The sequence below is a fragment of the Psittacula echo genome (assembly GCF_963264785.1).
Source record: "Psittacula echo genome assembly, chromosome: 4".
NCBI classification, from domain to species: domain Eukaryota; kingdom Metazoa; phylum Chordata; class Aves; order Psittaciformes; family Psittacidae; genus Psittacula; species Psittacula echo.
In genome coordinates, this window is record NC_137738.1 from 110365730 (window position 1) to 110386680 (window position 20951).

A 20951-nucleotide genomic window follows, 5' to 3' on the forward strand; every position below is an offset into this window, starting at 1 on the left:
TGCAAGCAAGGTTTGCCAGCATTATTGTCAGGCACAGGGAAGCTTTGTCACAGGCAGCGTTCATCTGCGTTACCACAGCTTTTAATGGAGCCCACCTGCCATGGAATACCAGGCACGCCTCGGTGCCACCGTGGCAACGCGGAGCCACAATACAGCTGTTTGCGAAGGTACATCAAACTAACAGAGCAGTGCACAGCCCACTGCACCTCAGGTGAGTGAAAACGGAATGGAACCACTGGGACAGACATCGTGACTCCGAGGGAAGCCGTACGAGCTCCAGATAAGAGCTGTCGCCCTGGTGTTCATGCGAACTTCGGGTTTGGGCAAAGCCCGGCACCGGTGACTTTCCCCGCCCCGCTGCATCCATAGCCCGGTCCCGCAGCTGCTGGCGGTGGCAAGGGCAGCGAACGCGACGGCACCATCGCACACCGCTTACCTCCCGCTGCCCTGGGCCACCAGCAGCAATGACAACCCCACCCCTACGTGAGGACAACCCCTCACCAACGCCGCGCAGCGCCCTAGCCAACGTCGGGGTCCTGCAAAGGGCCTCTGCTGAGGGGCTGTTCACCAGCTTGCCTGTTGACCTTTAGGTACTCAGCTGCCCTTTGGGAAGCGGCCGAGACAGCGGGGGCGTTTCAATAAGGCTGCAGCTGAGCCTCAGCAGTTGGGTTTCTGCATTCCGCTCTAGTTTCCGCTGCCTAGCCTGCCTCTTTTTCATCAGGCAGTTTTCGGGGCAGCAAAGGATGGTGGCCGAGAGTGGGGGAAGGGACTAGTATGGCGGCGGCGGCGTTGGTTGGTCGGGCGTGCGCCTTTGGCGCCTTGCGAGCGGCGTGGCGAGGTGATGGGGAGCGCATGGTACCGGGGGCACCTCCTTGGGGAGGCGGTAGTCGCTTGTGGGCTTGCCTCTCGTGGGAACGGCCCCGTTCAGGCAACCTTCGCGGGACCCAGGCCCTGTGCGGTTCCCCGCAGTCTGGGGTGGGGGGGGGGGGGCGTGTGTGTCCACGTATGTGGAGACGTGTGTATGCGCCTAAGCCTGGAGGGTGGGTTTGTTTCGTCCCCGAAGGCTCAGGGGAGACCCTGCCACTCTCTACAACTACCTGAAAGTAGGTTGTAGTGAGATGGGTATCGGTCTCTGCTCCCAAGTAACAAGCGATAGGACAAGAGGTAGCGACCTCAAGCTGCGCCAGGGGAGGTTTAGATTGGATATTAGGAGAAATGTCTTCTCTGAAAGGACAGTCGGGCACTGGAACAGGCTGTCCAGGCAGTGGTGGAATCACTGTCCCAGTAAGTGTTCAGAAAACGTGTAGATGAGGCCCTCAGTGATACGGTTTAGTGGTGGTCTTGGTAGTCCTGGGGTGCTGTTAGGCTTGATGATCCTAAAGGTCTTTTCCAACCTAACTGATTCTATGATCTGGAGCATGACCAGGTAAGGGCAACCCCCTGCGGCCTGCTGCCTGCCTGCACTGGTATGACATCGGCAGCGCTGCTAGGGGATAGAGGGAGATCAGAGTGTGTGCTTCAGAGATCATTGTCATACTGAGGTGTCTATACATATGCGTATTTTTGTTTTGTAAGCCCTGGCAATGATTTTCCCTCTATTTTATTAATTCCAGCATGGGAAGAAGTACTTTGTTGTTTGTCGGAATCAACTCCATCTGTGAGACTTTACAGTGGTTACTGTGGCACAGTATTAAATATCTAGTGACAAGAACAACACATAGAGAATTGGGAGCTACTCACTGCATGTGTGGATCAGAACACACCACAGTTGCATACATTCCCTTGTCTGTCCAGTCACTCCTGGTCCTGCAGGAGCTACACGTGAATCCTCTTTTGTATCTAAATAATGCTAATGGAAATTTCAAAACAAACTTCTAAAAAGACTGTATTTTGCTAGGTAGTATCAACCTAGTTGCTGTTGCATGTTATTCTTCTCCAGGACAGGAAGTGTAATAAGCACCTCATGAAATAAGTAGCTTTACACTTGCATTGTCATCAGTGGGCAAGTTTGCTGTTGTCAGTACTTAGCAGTTACCATATTTTTTTTCTTCATATGCAGTAAACATGTACTTCAAATCATGAATGGGCATTAGGCATGCAGATCTTGTTCATCATTACAGGGTTTGGGACAGGCCAGCTGTGCTTTTGGAAACCTCTGTCAGTCATCTGTTATCCCATCAGCTATGCACCCTGCTAATAAATCTAGGTGAGCCTATCTCAGAATCCTTTATACAGCCTAGGTAGCTTGTATGCACTTATGTTCTCTGCAAAAGTGATAATGAACTACATGAATGCCTGTGTGTTTTCCAGGGAAAGCTGGCAACTGAGGTGGGAGGAAAGGCCAGATTACATTGGTAAAAGTATATTCAAGCTTGGTATTAGAACACCTGGGAGCTGAGCGTGTTTTTGGCTTTCAGCAAAGTATGTCCTTTTTTTCTCCCCCACCTTCAAAGGCAAAATAAAGTTCTTAGCTTTTTTTCAGCTTCTACAGTCCCCTGAAAACTTCCTTGCCTCCACTCCTGAAAAAAAATAAATTAAAAAAAAAAACCCAAACCTAAGCAGTTGATGAATTTCTGGTCTCTTTTCTTTCTCAGGGTAATTGTTAATGAAGTGATGCCCATTCTGTAGCCAAACTGCAGTTAGAGCCTCAGCATTCAGGGACCTTTGGAAGCAGGCAAGTGCTGTTTCCTTGGTGGAGGGAAACATCTTCCCTGTCTAGTTACAGAGTATATCCTAAAAAAGGAATAATACTTCTTGCAAATAGACCAGGAAGAGTAAAATGCTGCATCTGCTCCTAAATAATTTATTAAAATAATCTGTGTCTTCAGGTGTGACCCTCTAACTCTTTCTGGTTTGATTACTTTGGTGTTCCGTGTTTAGCCCAGGTAAATAATGACCCTTTCCATATGCTGTGATTTTAAATGTGTGGGTTTTAGCTTGAGAAATTAAGTTCTTTACACCCAAAATTTTCCAAGGCAGCTGGAGGGTTTTTAAAAAGCAGTTTGTGTTTTATGGTGATTTTGTTAAGTGATTTTCTTTTTTTTTTTTTTTTTTTTAGTGCTGAATGTATGTATATTTATACTTGTGTAAAATTTTGTATTTAGCCAGCGAAAGACAGCACTTAAAAGTCAGTGCAGGGTTTTAATTATAATGTTTATAGCAGGGATGTAAGTGTCACTGAGAAGTTAATTTTATGTTGGTGTAGAGCATGTCTGAGAGAGACGTGTCTTTTGCTGGTGGCAAGACATTAGTCCAGCATTCATGACCTGTCTTCCTTTTATTTATGATTCAGGTTTTAGATAAGAATCCCATCATGTGTTTGGAGGATGCATAGGGAATGAGGGATATGATGCATTAACTGTACATACTTACATGTCAAAACACTGTTTTATTGAGATGTGACATTTCAGATGTTTACATTTCATAAATTTATTCTTTGCTCTCCTTTCAAAGTGTCTCTTCCCTTGGTAGCAGTATGTGTATAGAAGTGTGTAAGTATATTTTATTAAGTACCAGCACTCAGTGTTTCAGACTTTGATAATCACATAGATTTGGTTAGGTTAGGTTTTGGGTTGGTCTTTTTTTCCCTGTCTTCCTCCTTCTTTTGTCCTGCTGCTCCTGAGACCAAGCGTCTCATCTCCTGGTGTTCAGAATATGGTCAACAAAGCCCGTAGGCTTTCCTAGACATGTAATTTTGATTGCCAGCCCAGAGCTGGTATTCTCTCACTGCGAGTCTTATAAGTATAGATTGTTCTCACTTTAAAGAAGATTGAATCCTTAAAGAAAACAGGAGATTTGTCACTGATTTCAGTTTTGAAGCCGGGATCTCACAATGGTCTTTAGCAAGCTCTGTTATGAGTTGTAATAGTTGGATGTTGTAGTACTTTTTTAAAATAACTTTGGATCACCAGACTTCTTGAGATCAGCTGAAAGTCTTCTGACCTTTTTCTATCACACCAGTGATCATTTGGCTGTTTCTTTTTCTGACATTTGACTTTTTCTTCTGTTCGCCAGCCATAAAATAATAACCTAGCTCATGATGTGGTGAGCAGTAGATTTGTGTGACTCCTTATCAAGGAGTGTTGTGGATGCAAGATGGCTACATGGTTCTGAGGAAATCACCTATACTGAAAGTAGTCAGAGACTGAGAAAATATAAAGGAGGACAGTATGGTACATATTTGCTCCCTTTTTACTCTTCCCAAGCCAGCTGTTTATAGTACTTACTGGAGACAGAATGTTGGGCTACTTAGGCCACTAGCCTGAACCACTGCATGTCTTCATAAATGTCCAGATTGTTTCTTTTCATTTTTCTCAAAAAGATGTTAAAACTAAGAATTACTATGCCTTTGTATTAAAAGAAGCTTGTTCAAAGAAATTATCAGGAGATATGTTCATTTATAGGCTAACAGGAAGTATGTGAAGTGGGAAAAAGCGTGCTACTTAAAGTCACATTTGAGGTATGGCAAAATACGCAAGTGTGTGAAGAAGAAGGATTAGATTTTGCCAGTTATTTTGAAGCAGTTTCCAGCTGTAGGCAACTAAAGGGTGCAACAGAAAATTATAAGTACTGCGAAACAGTGTGAATTTGAATTTGAATTTGTTGTAGATGCATGATGTTCTTTTTTTTAAAAAATAAGCTGTTTAATTGCACACCATTCCAAAAAATAGATTAATACCTCATGTAATTTGGGGGAAGATTATTCTCAGATGAGCTGTTAATTTAATCTTGTAGATGAACAGTTTGTCTTTAAATGCATATTGAAAAAAAACCCCACAAAACAGCTCAATAATTGTGTGTGCTTATAGAATTATCATTAATTAACATTGTCTATGGAGTTTGTACTAGGAGTGACAGCTAGTTCTGTAGCAGTTTGAACTGAAAGGAAGTGTTTTGAGTAGTGACTGTAGCATATTGTTTGTATGCGTCTCATACTATGACTCAGTGATATGTTCTGCATTCTCTGTGAATTTAACAAGATATTTAAGAACCTTCTATTCCTGTTTTTGCTTTTTTGTTTCTAGGCCGCTTTTTATTTTTTGAAAATTGATAGTTTTTCACAAATTGTTCATGACGGTGTTTTACTGTCAACTTTAACTTTTTATAGGAATAAACGATGATATATTCACATTGTAAGATGACTTTGAATTTTTTTAGAGCTTCCTGCTACAGGAATTGATTTGCCTAGAAGGAGCTATTATCCTGACTTCAAAAAATGGTGGTTGTTTTATTGATACTGGATGATAACAGAACATGACAAAAGTCATGCTTATTTTCTGCTTTTAAAAACCATCTGAAAAGATTTAATTTAAATGTACTTTGGGAAGAAGTAGGGTTTTTCTATTATCATTTTTCTGAATAGCATGTTGAAAACTTAATTTCAAGACAGTATAGCCCTTTTTAGTTTCTTGAATATGCATGCTGAGGTTGCTGTCAACCAATTCCTCCAGCCTGGCAAGGTCCCTTTGTATGGCAGCATGACCCTCTGGTGCATCAGCCACTGCTCCCAGTTCTGTATAACCAGCAAACTTGCTGAGGGTATGCTCTGCCCCACCATCCACATCATTAATGATGATATTGAACAGGATTATTGGGCTGATTTCAAGTCTGGTTTTCATAGCACATACAGTATTTTGTAGTATATTTATTTATCACTTTCAGTTGTGTCCAGGATGTTATTGCACATTTTGCTGCTAGGGCAATATTTCTACTTTTTGAGGGTGCATTCTCACTCTGTCACCAATGTGTTAGAAGCCTTCTAGATATCTTCTGTTTGTGACAATTTCCATTGCAGTATTTCACCACCATCACCTCCTGCAACTTGCTTTACACTTCAGGACAGAAGGTTCAAGTTCGATTCCCTTTGGAAATTAAACTGTATGAGACAATACTGCTGTTTTTTTCTTCTGATGTGTATATTTGCACAAAATGCTGTTTTAAAAAAAACCCGTCCCTTATATAAGCACCTTTCTGTCTTTATTCTTAGGTTTTGCTTCTGTGCCGGGGAAAGGAAATTGCTGTTCATATTCTAGCCTGGCATGGGCTTTCCAGGCACGATGTTCCATCTCTGCCCCCTGGACTGTGGCAGTAGAGCAACGCAGACAAAGCAGTTTCTTCAATACGTGTAAGTCTTGAGTTGGAGTAAAATTATTATCTGTAATAAACAGAAGAAGAAAAGAAAACTTTGCTTTGGAGAGATACGGTCATGAAAATCTGTGTATAGTAACTTTTTTAATCTATTCTAGCTACCTGTCTGCTAGGATTATAGTTGCAGCTACACCTATTTGACAAAAGTGCATGCACGAGGTCAGTTTATTATCTTTTAACAGCAAGCAAGGGTTTGTTTAAAATCACAGTGGATCAGCCATCTAATATCCATCATTGGGTGAAGTAGCAGGAAGTACCTTCCCCTCTGTTTCATACTCCTTTATTAAGAATAAATTGTGTGTTTATTTTCTAAATTAATTTTGAGGCGCAGGCAGGACGTATTGTTCCAGCTGTGCTGTCTCAAAAAGAAAAAACTAAAATGCTGTAATGTTTTAAGCAAAAACCTGTTGATAGTGCCCTGCTAATTGTCTGGCCAGCTGCAGTTCTTTCTTCCACATATACTTAACATAATTGAGAAATGGCTGTTTAAATTCACACTTGGGACTGTGAGCTGAGATAGCTGAAGGGGCCATTCCACCTGTTTTGTGGTTCCTTATCCTATCCCAAAGGGGATAAGAAGGAATAGTAAGAACATAATCTCTGCAGGAGATAACTGCAGCAGTTTGCAGTTCCTTGACTGTTTATAATCCATCAAATACAAGACCTCTGCAGAATCAGGCTGTCAGAACTGGTGGTCTCTTCCTATTCCTCTCAACATCTGAGTGGCAGAATACTGTGTTTTCTACATTTTTAATGCAGAAAAATACAAGTTTTACTACATTTGCTAAAAAATTGGTTTAAACAGTCGTGCTGGCTACCTGTTCGTCTTACTCAGTAAATTTTGACCATTGATTGATTTCAAACAACTGAGGGTAGGGAGGTCTCAAAAGAACTGCAAAAGGCTACAGTGTGTGAACCAGAGGCTCTTCCTGGTAAAAGTTTTCTAAGGATGCTAACTGCAGAAAAAAAATAATGTAGAACTTTTTCGTAGGCACCCAAGCAGTCACAAGATAAGAATATGTAAGAAGCTAAGCATTGTTGTTATTTTGTTTATCTTAAATTTATAATTTAGCATTGCAAGTGATTGCAGTGTGATTACAATTTGTAGGTTAGATTGTTTCCTTAGTTATGCTTGTGTTCATATTCATGAGGTCTAGATGAGCTCTGTTTTAGCAGAAAGTTTGCCAGCTCTCTTGTTAAATGACTTAATGAAAAACGTGTGTTAGATGACTGAATTAAAATGTTTGTTGTGATGGCACCTGCATTGTCTGATTTAACAAAATTTTGAACAAGTTATATGCAGGCAATCTACCTGTAACTATTGGCTTAATAAGATGTAACAACTTGGAAGAATCTAAGTGTGCCTCCTTTATGTATTCATCAGATTCAGAAGATTGAGGGTTTCTATTTCAAAGCACAGTTTCTAAGAACGTTTTCTCTTAAAGAATTAAAAAAAATAAAATCTTCAAAATTCGAATGGAGTAGATAGTAACAGTATAAATCATTCATATCCTCTAGCAGCATAGTTGCTTCATAAGTGGCTACATTAAAAATGCAGATATGACCATTTTATGTGAAACAATTTTCAGGTGAAATGTCAACCAAATGACAGGTTCTTTGTGACTGAGAAAGGTGACCATTCCTTTCTTTCTCATTAGCGAAGGTTTATTTCTCTTCCATCATACCTGTAAGAATATTAACATGCTCTTGTTAGTAGGCACATCTGTAGCTTCAACTTAACCATTAAAACAGTTTAACTTATTCAAATTGACAAAATTAATTTAAATAAGAGGAATGGCAACTACCCTAGGCACTCTGCAATCCTTACCTAGATAGTTGCCTCCTGCAACTCTGACACAGAAATGTACATGAGTTTATTCTTGTCCTATGACATATTTAAGTGAGTTTGTAATGAAATAATTTTAAATGATCTTGTTATCCTGGGCTTAGCTTCTGTCCCTCCTTTTCCCTTTTCATTGTCCCCACTATGGGAAACAGTTTGGTTTCCATTTACTTAAGAATTTCACGTGCTTGTTTAGAGATGTGGAAGGGCCTGAGGTTTTTCAGATCATGCTTAAAAAATACATAACTTCCTCCGAAAAGTCGTGCCTCCTTTTTCAGTGTGTCTCTGTAGACCTGGTATTTGCAGATAATGTCTTTATTGTGCCTGTTTCAGTCCAACTTTTGTCTGAGAGGACAGGGCAGATTGGTTTTCCTTACCTGTCAGTACATTCCTGGGCTGTCAGTCCTGAAGGCAGTGGAGATACACACAGATGTGGTTGCCTCCCAGCTATAGGAGTTATCTTTGATCCCAGTCATTCAAATCGGCTAGCATAATTTTCTCAATATCTGTTGTGTATCCAAGTATATATGAAAATAAAGAACTTTTATTTGATAATGTGACTATATAAAAATCATGCTTTCCAAATCAGAGTATTAATTCCATTAGCCTACCCTTGGGAACAAATAAAAGACAAACTTAATTTCTCTGTTGCTAGGTGATACATCCTCTTAGATAGAATACAGAGTAAGGAATAAGATTATTTTCTTTCAGAGGTTATAGAACTAGATTGTCATGATCAAGGGAGAATCATTCAGGCCAACAACATAAAATCATACACAGAGTAACATGTTTTGTCTCTAGAGGCTTTGTGCACTGTAGGCAATTGTACTTGGTATAAATCTCTGTTCTTTCTTGAAAATGTCAGCTCCTGAAAGCCTGCTCCTTTAAATTACATTTTATATTAAATTTTTATAGTGCTGTGTGAATTTTCTTAAGTATGAACACTCCAGATAAATAATCACTGAGTTACTGTCGGTGATATAATATGAAGAGTTCTGATGTTTCATCATTAACGTTATAAAGAGTTTCAAGTATACAACTGCCTTTTTTTTTCTCTTTTTTTTCTTTTACAAGGGAGGTGCCTGTTGTTAAAGATAGTTGGTTAATTGTAGGCAAAATAAGGGGAGTGAATATTAAATTCCTTACAGTTAGTTGTACTTAATGGGGAGGGCTGTTTTATTGGGTTTTGCTATGTTGCTGTGCAGTGTAACTTTTGTGAAGGTGCTTGGCCTCTGGTTTTCATTTAGTTTTGAGGCCAGTGATGTTTAGTTTACAGACCTCACCAAAATCTTTTCTTCGTATTCATCTGGTGACGCTAAGGCCAGCTTTAGTAATTAAAGCAACCTTCAAAACATAGTAACATTTACAACAGCATCCATTAGCTAAGTTAAGGTCTTGGTTTTTTAATAAGTTGCTATGAAGAAAAACCGTATAATTTCTCAGATGTTTGTCCAGATAATTTAGAGCAATTTTGGTTCCTCCTTTAAGCTAACAAGTTTTCAGTCTGTCAACGACTAGGTTTGTAGATGGATTTATTCAGCATTTGAATTGTGACTAACTGGAAAATCCCATGTCTACAGCTTCCTGGTGACATTGTGGTAAATAGCCAGTTTTAAAAAATGTGAAATTCTAATTCCAAGTACACTGTGAAAGTGTGCTTAGGGTTTGCAGTTAAGTGGAGAAATCCACTAAGTCTGTGGAGCAGTATGGATGCATCTTTCAGAATATTTTCTAGCTCCAGAGGTTTTGTTGTACTACCATAATATATAATATAGACATCTCTTGACAACAAATGTACAGACACACCTAAACTATTTTTTTCCTGCACTCCACGTAATGAGAACTTTTAATTATATTCTTCAACTTCTGTGAATAAGAAGGTAGCCCTTAAAGCTTCAGCCTTTTATTATCAGAACCAAACAGAAGCTGGAAAATTTGTTTCTAGATTAGGGTTTTTTTCTGTTTCAGTCCTGTGGAAATCCAGGTAGCAGTGAGAAGTAGAAATGAGCTTAAGTTTTCGTAGAAACATTACAGATATGTGCAGTTCTAATTTTTAGTCTGTGAAGATTACCTAAAACCATCTTAAATCTGTCCCATGATTCTAATCTCTTACATGGCCTAATGTTCCTCTTTGTGGTATTGCAGTAGTCCTTGTCTTTCTTGGAACATTTTCAATGTCCATATTTTTGCAGTGCATGAGAAACCACCTGCTATCCAAATTAATTTTGAGTTATTCAGTAGAAGGCTGACTAGACTGAATGCTTTATATTCTTCACTATTTCTAGGTTTGTGTAAAGGCCCTGTAGAACTAACAGATAATATCCTCAGAAGATGACATCTTAAGAGGCTGGAGGCAGAGTCATAAAGAAGAAGTGTTTTGTTAAAGTAGCCGCCCATTGCTTGCAGGGGTGGGAGGAGTTTTTTCTTTTGATTATCTTTCAGCAGAACTCGTATCAGATGTACATCATACATGTCCATTTAGAATGTAAGAGGTGCCTTATAGTAGAAGAAAACAATGTTTTGAGTGTGTCACTGAGGAAATTCAAGAGTAATCCAGCATTATATATCATTTCTTATGTGTCTACACTTTCCTGCTTGCAGACTGGGGTTAGACAGGGAGTCAAGAAACTATGATGTCACATGATGGCAGACAGTTCCAATTTGGAGATAAAGGAAGTAGCAAGGGCAGTTCTTGTTCGGGATGAGCACACTGATTTTGACAAAACTACTTTCGAGTCTTTTGGGGATCTTTTGTAGGCTGATGCGATTTAAACACTGGTTCCTAAAAAGATTTTAATTGTAAATTTTTATTTCCCATAATGGATATATACATCACCTGAAATGACAAGTGGTAGAATGATTAGTTTTCTGAGATCAGCAGCATGCAGCTTTAACAAAATACAGTGTTTTAAATTTTATAGTGATACAACACCTTGGCATGTGACTGAGGATTCCTTGCATGGTTGTCGTGGTTTAAACCAGTCGGCAAGTCAGCCACGCAGTTTCTACTCCCTCCCCCCCAGCCCCGAGGGGATGCAAAGGAGAATTGAAAGAATGTAACTCCCATGGGTTGAGACAAGAACAGTCCAGTAACTAAGGTATAACACAAATCACTACTGCTACCACCACTAATAATAATGATAAGAGAAATAACAAGGGAAGAGAATACGATACCACCCGCTGAAAACGAGCCCAACTGAGCAGAGACCGCCCCTCCAGGTAACTCCTAGTCACATCCCCGGGCATGACGTGCTGTGGTATGGAATACCTCTTTGGCTAGTTTGGGTCAAGTGTCCTGTCCCTGCTTCTTCCCGGCCTCCCCTCCTCCCTGGCAGAGCATGAGACTCACAAAGTCCTTGGTCAGGGTAAACATTCTGACCAGCAACTGAAAGCATCCGTTTTATCAGTATTATTCCCAGGCCGAAAGTCAAAAACACAGCGCTGCACCAGCTACTAAGAAGGAGAAAAAGTGACTGCTGCTGCTGAACCCAGGACAATGGTGTACTTCACCAGAACTAAGCAGGTTTATGCATCAGTCAGTCCTACTGAAAAGTAGAACTGGATGTGTAGCTTTATCAGAAGTTTGAAAGTTTTGATAAGATTTCTGAGCAGCATTTTAGTCATTGCTGTCTTCTATTTTTCAGATTGAGAAAGCACCTGACCATAGTTGTTTCTGGCCTTGATTATTAATTTTGGTTAAATTGGTGAAAGAATGCCAAAATATTGTTGTGATCTGTTATCAAAAATAACAGAAGTGTAGGTTAAAAGCCAATGTCTTCTAAAATCCATCAAGGGTTTTAAGAAAAATTAACTACTATTGGGCTTTGTAGGTTTCAGAAGAAAGCTGTCATTTTACAAGGAAAGCCTAATGTTTAGAACTCCTGTAGACTATCTCAGTTAGCTCTGATGAGACAGGGTTGCCATTGTCTCTTTTTAAGAGATCATAAAATCCAATGTAATTGAAATAATCCAGCTCTGCCTGTTCCTCAGTGATGAAGCTGCTTAATAAATTAGTTTCATCATGTCAATGCATGATAAAAACTCTTATTTGATGGGATATCAATTTATTGGCAGTGAAGTTGTCACTAAGAACTTGTTTAATTTAAAAGTGAGTGGATTACTCTGTTCGCTTTAATTCCAGTAGTAGATAATAGCTACATAGTAAAAGTTTTATGAAGATTAACTTCATTATCTTTCTGGACTATCAGCACATCCTGCTTTAGAAGCATGACTTAATATTAATTGTTCATGAATGCTGTCAGAATGACGTTTCTCTTGAGGCTTTGCCTGCTTAGAACAAATACTGAAATGCAGTTCTTAGTAGTGAAGAATTTGTTTCTAAGCTTTCTGAAACATGAACAGACTTTTCACTGTCTACTGTACAGTTGCATAGTTCTTAACAGAGATGCACATCCTTAAAATGATAGCCATAGTGGCAGACTTTTGAAAGTACAACTGTGGCAGAGAATAAGAGTGGGTATGGGTTTGGTTTTAACATCTTATACAATGATGTCTTGTTCTACAGTGAACCTCGAAGGCAGAGCTGTACAAATAAGTAATATATTGTTTTCCCTATTCTCATCCAATTTCAGCTATACCTAGAGAACACCTCTTAGAGCAGGCCTATCATTTGCTTTTCATACCTGTTTAATGCTTGGCCTGTTCTTACCAGCCCTCAGTGATCCCAGTTGTGGTAAGGTGATAGAAATGTGTGTGTTTTCTAAGAACTCATGGAGTCCGTACTGTTCTTTCAGAAATGTGTTTCGAAATCGACAGATCCTGAATACGAAAATTATACCTTACAGTAATGTCTCGGAGGAGTGAGGTAAAAATGAACTTGTAGAGTGTGAGAAAAACCTCGCCTCATCAGACCAAACGTTCATTTAACTGAGCATCCTGTATCCAGCAGCAGTTCACGCTATTGGAAGAAAGTAAGAATTGGATGAGCATGTAGGGATGCTTCCTTAGGAAAACCTCACAACCTTCAGTGATTTGCAAATGGATTTTCTTTTTTTCTTTTTTTCTTTTTTTTTTTCTTCATTTATTTCACTTCTCTGTGCCTTTTTCTTCTATGAATTTGGCTGCTTTTGAGCCCATGTAAATGTTCTGACTAGAGTGTCTTCTCTTTCCTATAGATGGGTAAGCATGTGTTCATTAAGGAAAGACAAGGTCAATGAAATGCCCTCTGCACCTGAGTATAGTGAGGCTTCTGCGGTTTGGTTCTTAGAAGAGTTGATTTTTAAGCCTTTAACCTCCTTCTGAGAAAAAATGTCTCCTTGTAGTCATTAAGCAGCTGAATCTAGACTGCGTAATTTATCATGCAATTTGTAGTAGATTATGTAAGCTTCAGATTCCCTTTGTAGATGCTCTTCCTTGTTTCTTGTGTGTGAAGTATTTTTTTTTTTTGGAGATGGCAGATTCACTGTCTGAAGAAGGAAAGGGGTTGAAATACCATACCTTTTTAGAATTCATCTAATAAAAGTGTGTATTCCAAGCTGAAACCTGAAAGAGAATGTTACTGATTGAAAAGACCTTAGTGAGTTCCTTAAGGTAATACAGATGTGTAGATGTGTGGGGGCTGGAATGCACCAAAACTGTCAGAAACCATGGGAAAGAGGAACTACAGCAAGCAATTAAGAGTGACCCGTCCCTGACTGGTACTTGGAAGATGTTGGAACTGGCAAGGAATAAGGATGTCAGAACTGGACAGAGGATGTTGATAAGAAAAATCAGATAGATCTTTTGCCTGAAGTTGTAAATATAACCACAAGGCAGACACAGATGTGCTTGGCTAATTGCTTGGAAGCATATAAATATCGTGTAATCCTTGTAATAAATGATCCAGCTTGTACTCTACCTCTGGGTCTGTGCCTTCCATCCTCACAAATGGTGCCCGAACAGGGACCCTCAGATCGGTAACCTTTGCTGAGGGTTTGAAGTCCGATACAATGAGGGGGCAGGAGCCGGCCAACATCAGCGCTGCCCTGGCGCTGGAAGAAGACAGCGAGCTGCAAAACGAGTGGAATCCCACCTTGATCAGGTGAGCGGCCAGGGAGGAGATGGGGCACTCGCTATCCAAAGAGGAACAGGCAGTGGTGAAGCTCCTCCAGCATATTCTCTCTAAGAGAGGACTAGAAAATGATAGTGCCGCCTTGCAAAGGCTGCTGAAATGGTCCCACGACTGTGGTTTTCTGCCCACTGTGCAGGCAGCGTTTGAGGTTCCCGAATGGGAACGTATAGGACAGGCGCTGTGGGACAAGATCAGTAAAGGGTCAAAAGAGGCCCCTGAATATTCCACTCTGTGGCGGTTGGTAAAAGAGACCTTGGTCGAGATGAAGTCAGAGCGGACAGCAGTGGCTTCGGTTTTGGTGGCCACCGCGCAGAGTGAGCAGCCGTCCAGGACCGGGGTTGATAGCGCATCAGCGATGTTTTTTTTGCCTCCGGTTGTCCCAAAATCGGCACCAACAAGGATCTCTGGAGGTCAGAAGGGGAAGAAGAAATCGGATAAGAAGGACTGTGCCTCCCTTCCTCTGCCGCCACCACTGCCAACAAAAGCGACGGGCGACCAGTCATCCGACATTGATGATCCTGAAGGGGACCTGGACCCAGGACCAGTCGATCCGGAACAGGAACCAGATCTTTACCCTCCGTTGCCTGACTCTGATTCTGAATCAAACCATTCCGTTTGTGCTGGACATTGACAGCTAGAGATGAAGAAGAAATATAAGGAGCTGGTGAACAAATTGATGACACTGGGGGGAAGTGTTAAAGTAGCGGACTCCTCTGCTCCGCCGCCGTCTTATAATCCTTTTTGGAAAGGGAGGTCGGGTGGTGTTGCGGGCGGTGTTGACTCGGTTGAAGGGGAGGCCAGGGGGAAAGATCCGGCATATCGATGGCGCGGTTTTATCAGGGATGCTATAGTGGATGGGGAATTTATGACCATGGGACCATCTGCGTTCCCCGTGCTTACTACTCTTCAGGGGACGCATGAGTGGGAGGCATTGGATATAAAAATAGTGAAAGAATCCAGGCAAGCGGTAACTACGTATGGGGTGAAATCATCATATACCCAGGCAATTATTGCCCATATATTCTTGGCGTATACACTTGCTCCATATGACACAAAACTGATAGCACAGACGTTACTTACCCCACACTTACAGTTGTGGTTTTTTAACAGATGGGAATCTGCTTGTCAGTGAGTGGTTTATCAACCACGACAGCCAGGTGATCCCTTGTTTGGGGTAACAATAGATGCTTTGCTGGGAAGAGGGCCATTTGATGATCCCCAAAGGCAAGCCCAGTTGCCGATGGCCGTCTTAGCTGCTTCGCAAGAGCAGGTGGTCAAGGCATGGTTTGCCTTACCAGATGATAAGGCGACCCTGGGATTTCTGTCGGTGAAACAAGGGCCGACAGAATTGTACCAGCAATTTATAGCCAGGCTGTATGATGCTCTAAATAGACATCCTGATTTAAGTGATGACATGAAGGGAAATTTACTGGACATAATGGCCTTTGACGGGGCAAATGATCAGACTAAGCAGATATTAAGTACGTTGCCCAGAGGAACTTGTGCGGCCCAACTGTTGGAAACGGTCGAACGTATGGGCCATAAGCAAAAAGCGGCCTATATGGCTGAGGCCTTCGGCACGGCTGTCCAACCATTGGTTTGAGGGAAAGAAAGGAAGGGAAAAGATAAAAGATGTTACAGTTGTGGAAAGATGGGACACATTTGGTCGCAGTGTCGTTCCACACCATCTTTTGGCGCGAATCGTTTTTTCAATAGTCAAGGCAGCGGTCAAGGGAATCAGAAATGGTGTGATCAGTGTAAAAAACCTACGTATAATACCTCCAAATGTAGGGGCCCGGGAAACGGGAAATCAAGTGCTTACCCTCGCACTCAGACAAAAGTGCAGGGTGCTTGGACAGTCTCGCCTCAGCCACAGCTGGCAGTGCCGGAGTGGACGTGGCAACAGCAATAGATATCACACTAATTGATACGCAGGTGCGACTGGTTGACTCCACATTGTGGGGTCCGTTGGGTCGAGGGTTAAGTGCGCTGTTAATAGGTCGCTCCTCTGTGTCGCGCCATGGAATTTTTGTTGTACCAAGTTTAATCGATGCAGATTTCTGTGGAAACATCAAAATTATGGTGTACACCCTGCACCCACTGGTATCAATTCCAAAGAGAGAAAAAATTGCACAACTAATACCGTTTGAGGCAAAGGTACCATGCCAGGGAAAATGAGAACGGCGTTCGGGTGGTTTTGGTTCCATGGGTCAACCAGAAGTTTTGTTCGCCAAGGAGATTTCGAATGGGAAGCCTACAGAAATTGTTTGCTTGAGTCACTGCGACGGACAGTCGATCAAGCTGACTACTATATTAGATACTGGAGCGGACGTAACGGTCATTCCAACACACAATTGGCCCCCCGATTGGCCTTTAATTCAAGAACCCACCTCTATTATGGAGGTTGGTGGTTGTCAGCAGACATCAATTAGTCAGGACCTAATTCGCTGTACCCTCTCTGATGGGGGCACGGCAACCATAAAGCCATATGTTTTGAACCTCCCTGTGGCATTGATAGGATGAGATATTTTAAGCCAATTACACACAAAATTGGTTACATCACCTTTTTAGGTGTGATCACTGAAGAGCAGCCCCCTATCCTGAAGTTAACTTGGCTAACAGAGAGGCCAGTCTGGGTAGATCAGTGGCCACTTAGGGATGAACGGCTGCAAAAGGTACAGGAATTGGTGGACGAGCAATTGCAGGCAGGACATATAGTCCCGTCCACTAGTCCTTGGAACATCCCGGTGTTCACTATCACTAAAAAATCAGGAAAATGGAGACTGTTACATGATTTGAGGGCGGTTAATGCGGTTATGCAGGATATGGGTGCACTGCAACCAGGGTTGCCTTCACCGATTACGTGATCAATAAGATTGTTTCCTGATGGAAAAGTACCAAACGAACTAACTGCTACTAACCGCTAGGCAGAATACTATAAAAGCCTGTGAGCTCACTCAATAAGGGATTTCATTTGTAGCCAGAAACAGAGTCCGTTCCTCAGTTGCCATAAGATCAGGCCTGGCAGGGGGTGCCGTCCCATATAAAGGGCGGCCCATGTGCAGTAGGGACCTTAGGCATGTTTATCCTTAATAACACTATGATAATAAATAAATGAGGATTGTGTTCTCGAAGGTCAACGCATACTTTTCAACCGAGCTGTGATGAAAAAGTAAATTTCTGGAACCCGGGTGAAATAATAGCTGCCTCATTTTTAGCTGCCAAAGTAGCTAGCGCTCAAGCTTTAGCAACATTGAATAAATTAGGGTGTTGGCTTGCTAAACAAACTAATGCTACAGCGTCTGCTGTCTCTGCTTTGCTCACTGATGTCGACTCTATTAGGCATGTGACCTTACAAAATAGGGCAGCAATCAATTTTCTCCTCTTAGTGCATGGACATGGGTGTGAAATTTTGGAAGGAATGTGCTGCATGAATTTATCAGACCATTCAGAATCCATACATGAAAGTATCTGCAAGTTGAAAGACAGTATGACGAAGTTAAGGGAAGATGATGCAGGGGGTATAACTGGGTGGCTATTGACTTTGGTTAAAGGACGATTGATCTTCTTGCTTGCTCTCTTTGCTATGGTATGCGTTGTACCTTGTTTGTTACAATGTATGCAGTGAATGTTATCCCAGGCTTTTGAGAGGCACATCTATACTGCATTGATAAAACAAGAAGGGGGAACTGTGGGGGTTGGAATGCATCAAAACTGTCAGAGACCATGGGAAAGAGGAACTACAGAACGCAATTAAGAGTGACCCGTCCCTGACTGGTACTTGGAAGATGTTGGAACTGGCAAGGAATAAGAATGTCAGAACTGGACAGGGGATGTTGATAAGAAAAATCAGATAGACCTTTTGCCTGGAGTTGTAAATATAACCGCAAGGCAGACACAGATGTGCTTGGCTAATTGCTTGGAAGCATATAAATATCGTGTAATCCTTGTAATAAGTGATCCAGCTTGTACTCTACCTCTGGGTCTATGTCTTTCATCCTCACATAGATGTAACAGCACTAGTGAGCAACAGCACATTGAAAGATGCGTGTTTGTTGTAACATGTTCATTAGTCTTTTTATTATATGATTAATATTAATGTCTTTGTATCTCTACTGCTCTGATGCTACAAGACCATTTGTCATTAAAAAGCTTAAGGAAAAATTGCTTGTAAGTAGAAGTGAGCCTACTTATAAAATTATTTCTTTCTTCTGCTTTTATTCCCTTAATTTTCCAATTTACTGCTACTTGTCTTTCTCTGTAGTTCATATTCTAAGCAAGCTGGGAACTCATCTTGCAGAAGGCAAAGAAATGTGCTGTTAATCTTCGTTTATCGTGATCTAGGATACTGTTTTCTGATACAGTTTAAAGCAAGTCTTTTCAGTAATACTTGTGAGTTACTGTGGTGTGAGCTAATACTCATCTTCCTCTGAAGTGTGCCCTGGGACTGTCGGGTTCCTGAAATTTAGGGACATTATAAAAAGACAAAATCAAATAATTTTCAGAATATTACAAGCATCTTTTATGTGGGTTAAGAATGGAATGGTGTCATGCAGACTTACTATTGGCAGTTGTCAGCAATCAGCTTGCATAAAGAATGCTCTCAGCAAAATTAAATAGTGGATCTTTTTCCAACCTATAAAATAAAATTTTATATATGACACATTTTCTTGTATTTCTTTTTTCAGTTAGTAGCTATGGGCCTTTTGGTAACTCAGTAGAAATGTGGGGGCTTTTATGACAGGATCTATTTTAGTTCTGAAGGAACACATGCAAAAATCAAAGTGTAAAAAGGCAAAGTAAAGGAAAGGCCATAAATCACTAAGAGATTGCATACCTTCAGAGCATTTCTGAGCATTTGCAAATGCAAAAAGGAGTACAGCAATCCCCAATTCTGTTTTGGGTTTTATCCACTACATTTCATTTCTCCTGCCTACGTGTGTGCTCTTGAATCATTTTGGCGCTTTGCTGCCAAGTCAGATTGATCTTTCTTATGGTCAGGTTTTTTTTCGTTGTTGCTGTGTTGTGTCTATTGTAAGCAGTATCCCCACCGTTGTAATCTTCTTGACTGCACCCTATCCTTTCCATATTCCGTTCTTGCCACTTTGTCTTAAAATCAGTGTGGTATCTGCCATCTTACAAAGAACTCTCAGCTCTGTAGCCTGCAGGCTTCTGATGTTTCATTAAATGCAGCTGCTTTCCAAGCACATGATGGTATTATTATAGACTGATTAGATGAACTGCTCTTTGCTACCGAATGTGATGTTTTCATCTGGTTTTAATTTTGTCAGAAGTTGTGCAGTGCTTGAGGCCAAAACTTGAGTCAGTCTGACCTCGTCTTGCAGGATCTGTTGGCATTGACTGATCTCCTTTGGTACAAAACAATCTCCTTTTGCTTCTTCCCTCTATTGGGATTAAGTGATCTTATCATACAGATATTTAGAATACAGCTCAAAGTGCTGGGGTTTTTTTGAGTGTATGACCAGCTCAAGAGCTCCCTGTTCATGTGTCTCAACTGCTTGTTGCTGCCCCTCTGCAGCCTCCTTTGTAGCTGTTACAACCCTCATGAGGCCACACGAACTGCAGCAGATTGGGGAACTGTTCCAGCTTAAAAATAACCTGGCAAAGAAAATGTAAATACCTGTATTGTAATTCCAAGTTTCCAGGCTAGCAGGATTATCATGAAGAAAAATAAATTGCTAGTTACACAGTGTTTTCTGAATAAGCTAAGAAGCTTAACATGATTGATCATAAAACTTCCAACTCATGCGAGAATCCTCTAGTCCACTTTAGAACATCAAAAGCTGCATCATGCATTACCTACTTACTACCGGTCTTTTTTTGACTCAGCTTTAATGCAGTGTCATCTTAGGGTAATATTCGCTAGCTGTAGACAGCCTAGTACCTATCACCATTTGACCTTTACTGAAAGTAACATGTTGAGTCAGCAGTTAGGTTTTTCTGTTTGGTGAGTTCTGTGCAGCAGAAGATTTTTTTAATTACTATTATTTATTTAGCACACAGATACATGCGTCAGTTTGTAATCAGCTGGAAACTTTTTTTAGTGGCTGACAGTTTAGATGCTGTTTTCAAGCCATTTGATGCATTTACTGTTGGTGGGATTTTTTTTAACCGTAAACCTCTGGACATTAGAGCTCACTTGAATGTCTAGAAAAGATAAAAATGTCTTTTCTACAGGGACTAAGTCTGCCCAGGAGCAAATACAATTCTTGCCTCATAGCACATGGTAACTGTTATAAACACTCTTATCCATGGGCATTTCTGCTTGTCTATAGTACACATTTTCCACTTGTCTGTAATACATCTGAAATCTGTATTATATATATATTATATATTATGTTATTTGTATATATAGTACTTTCTAGGCTATTCTGCTGTTGTCCATCTCGAGGGAATGCTGCTTTGTAGCTTTCTGGACTTGTGTTGTGTGTCCTTCCTTGTGCACTTGCTTTCTTAATGTACTGAGCTTTGGTTACTTGATTCAGGATTGAACTTCTCAAAAAAGAATCACAGTTAGAACCATAGAATAGCGTGGTTGGAAGGGACCTTCAAAGCTCATCTAATCCAACCCCCCCAGCAATGAACAGGGACATCTTCATCTAGATCAGATTGCCCAGAACCACATCAGCCCTTCCTTAAAGTCTGCAGGGATAGTACATAGACTGTGCAGTTCTGTATCCCACTTTGAAAAGGATTTTTGACTGAAAAGATGGGTGTCATGTCTTTGTATCTTAATACAAACTTACTCAATAAAAAAATAAACTTGGGCATTTAGTGATATGTCTGGAAATCTTGGATAGCTCCTGGCCCTCACCATGTTGTCAGCGTAGCAGAGCTTCCCCAGTTCCAATGTGCTTGCCAGTCTGTGAT

At 41.0% G+C, this 20951-nt stretch overlaps 1 protein-coding gene across 1 annotated transcript in view; it reads left to right on the top strand.

The window, feature by feature from the left end:
- The first annotated feature begins 765 nt into the window (after window positions 1–765).
- The window catches only part of MRPS5 (mitochondrial ribosomal protein S5), a 46733-nt gene continuing 26547 nt past the window's right edge, over window positions 766–20951 (top strand). The window contains exons 1-2 of the mRNA XM_080614984.1: window positions 766–838; window positions 5987–6124. Of these exons, the coding sequence (XP_080471110.1) occupies window positions 775–838; window positions 5987–6124 (202 nt within the window). The 5' untranslated portion in view covers window positions 766–774. The remainder of the gene's footprint in view (window positions 839–5986; window positions 6125–20951) is intronic.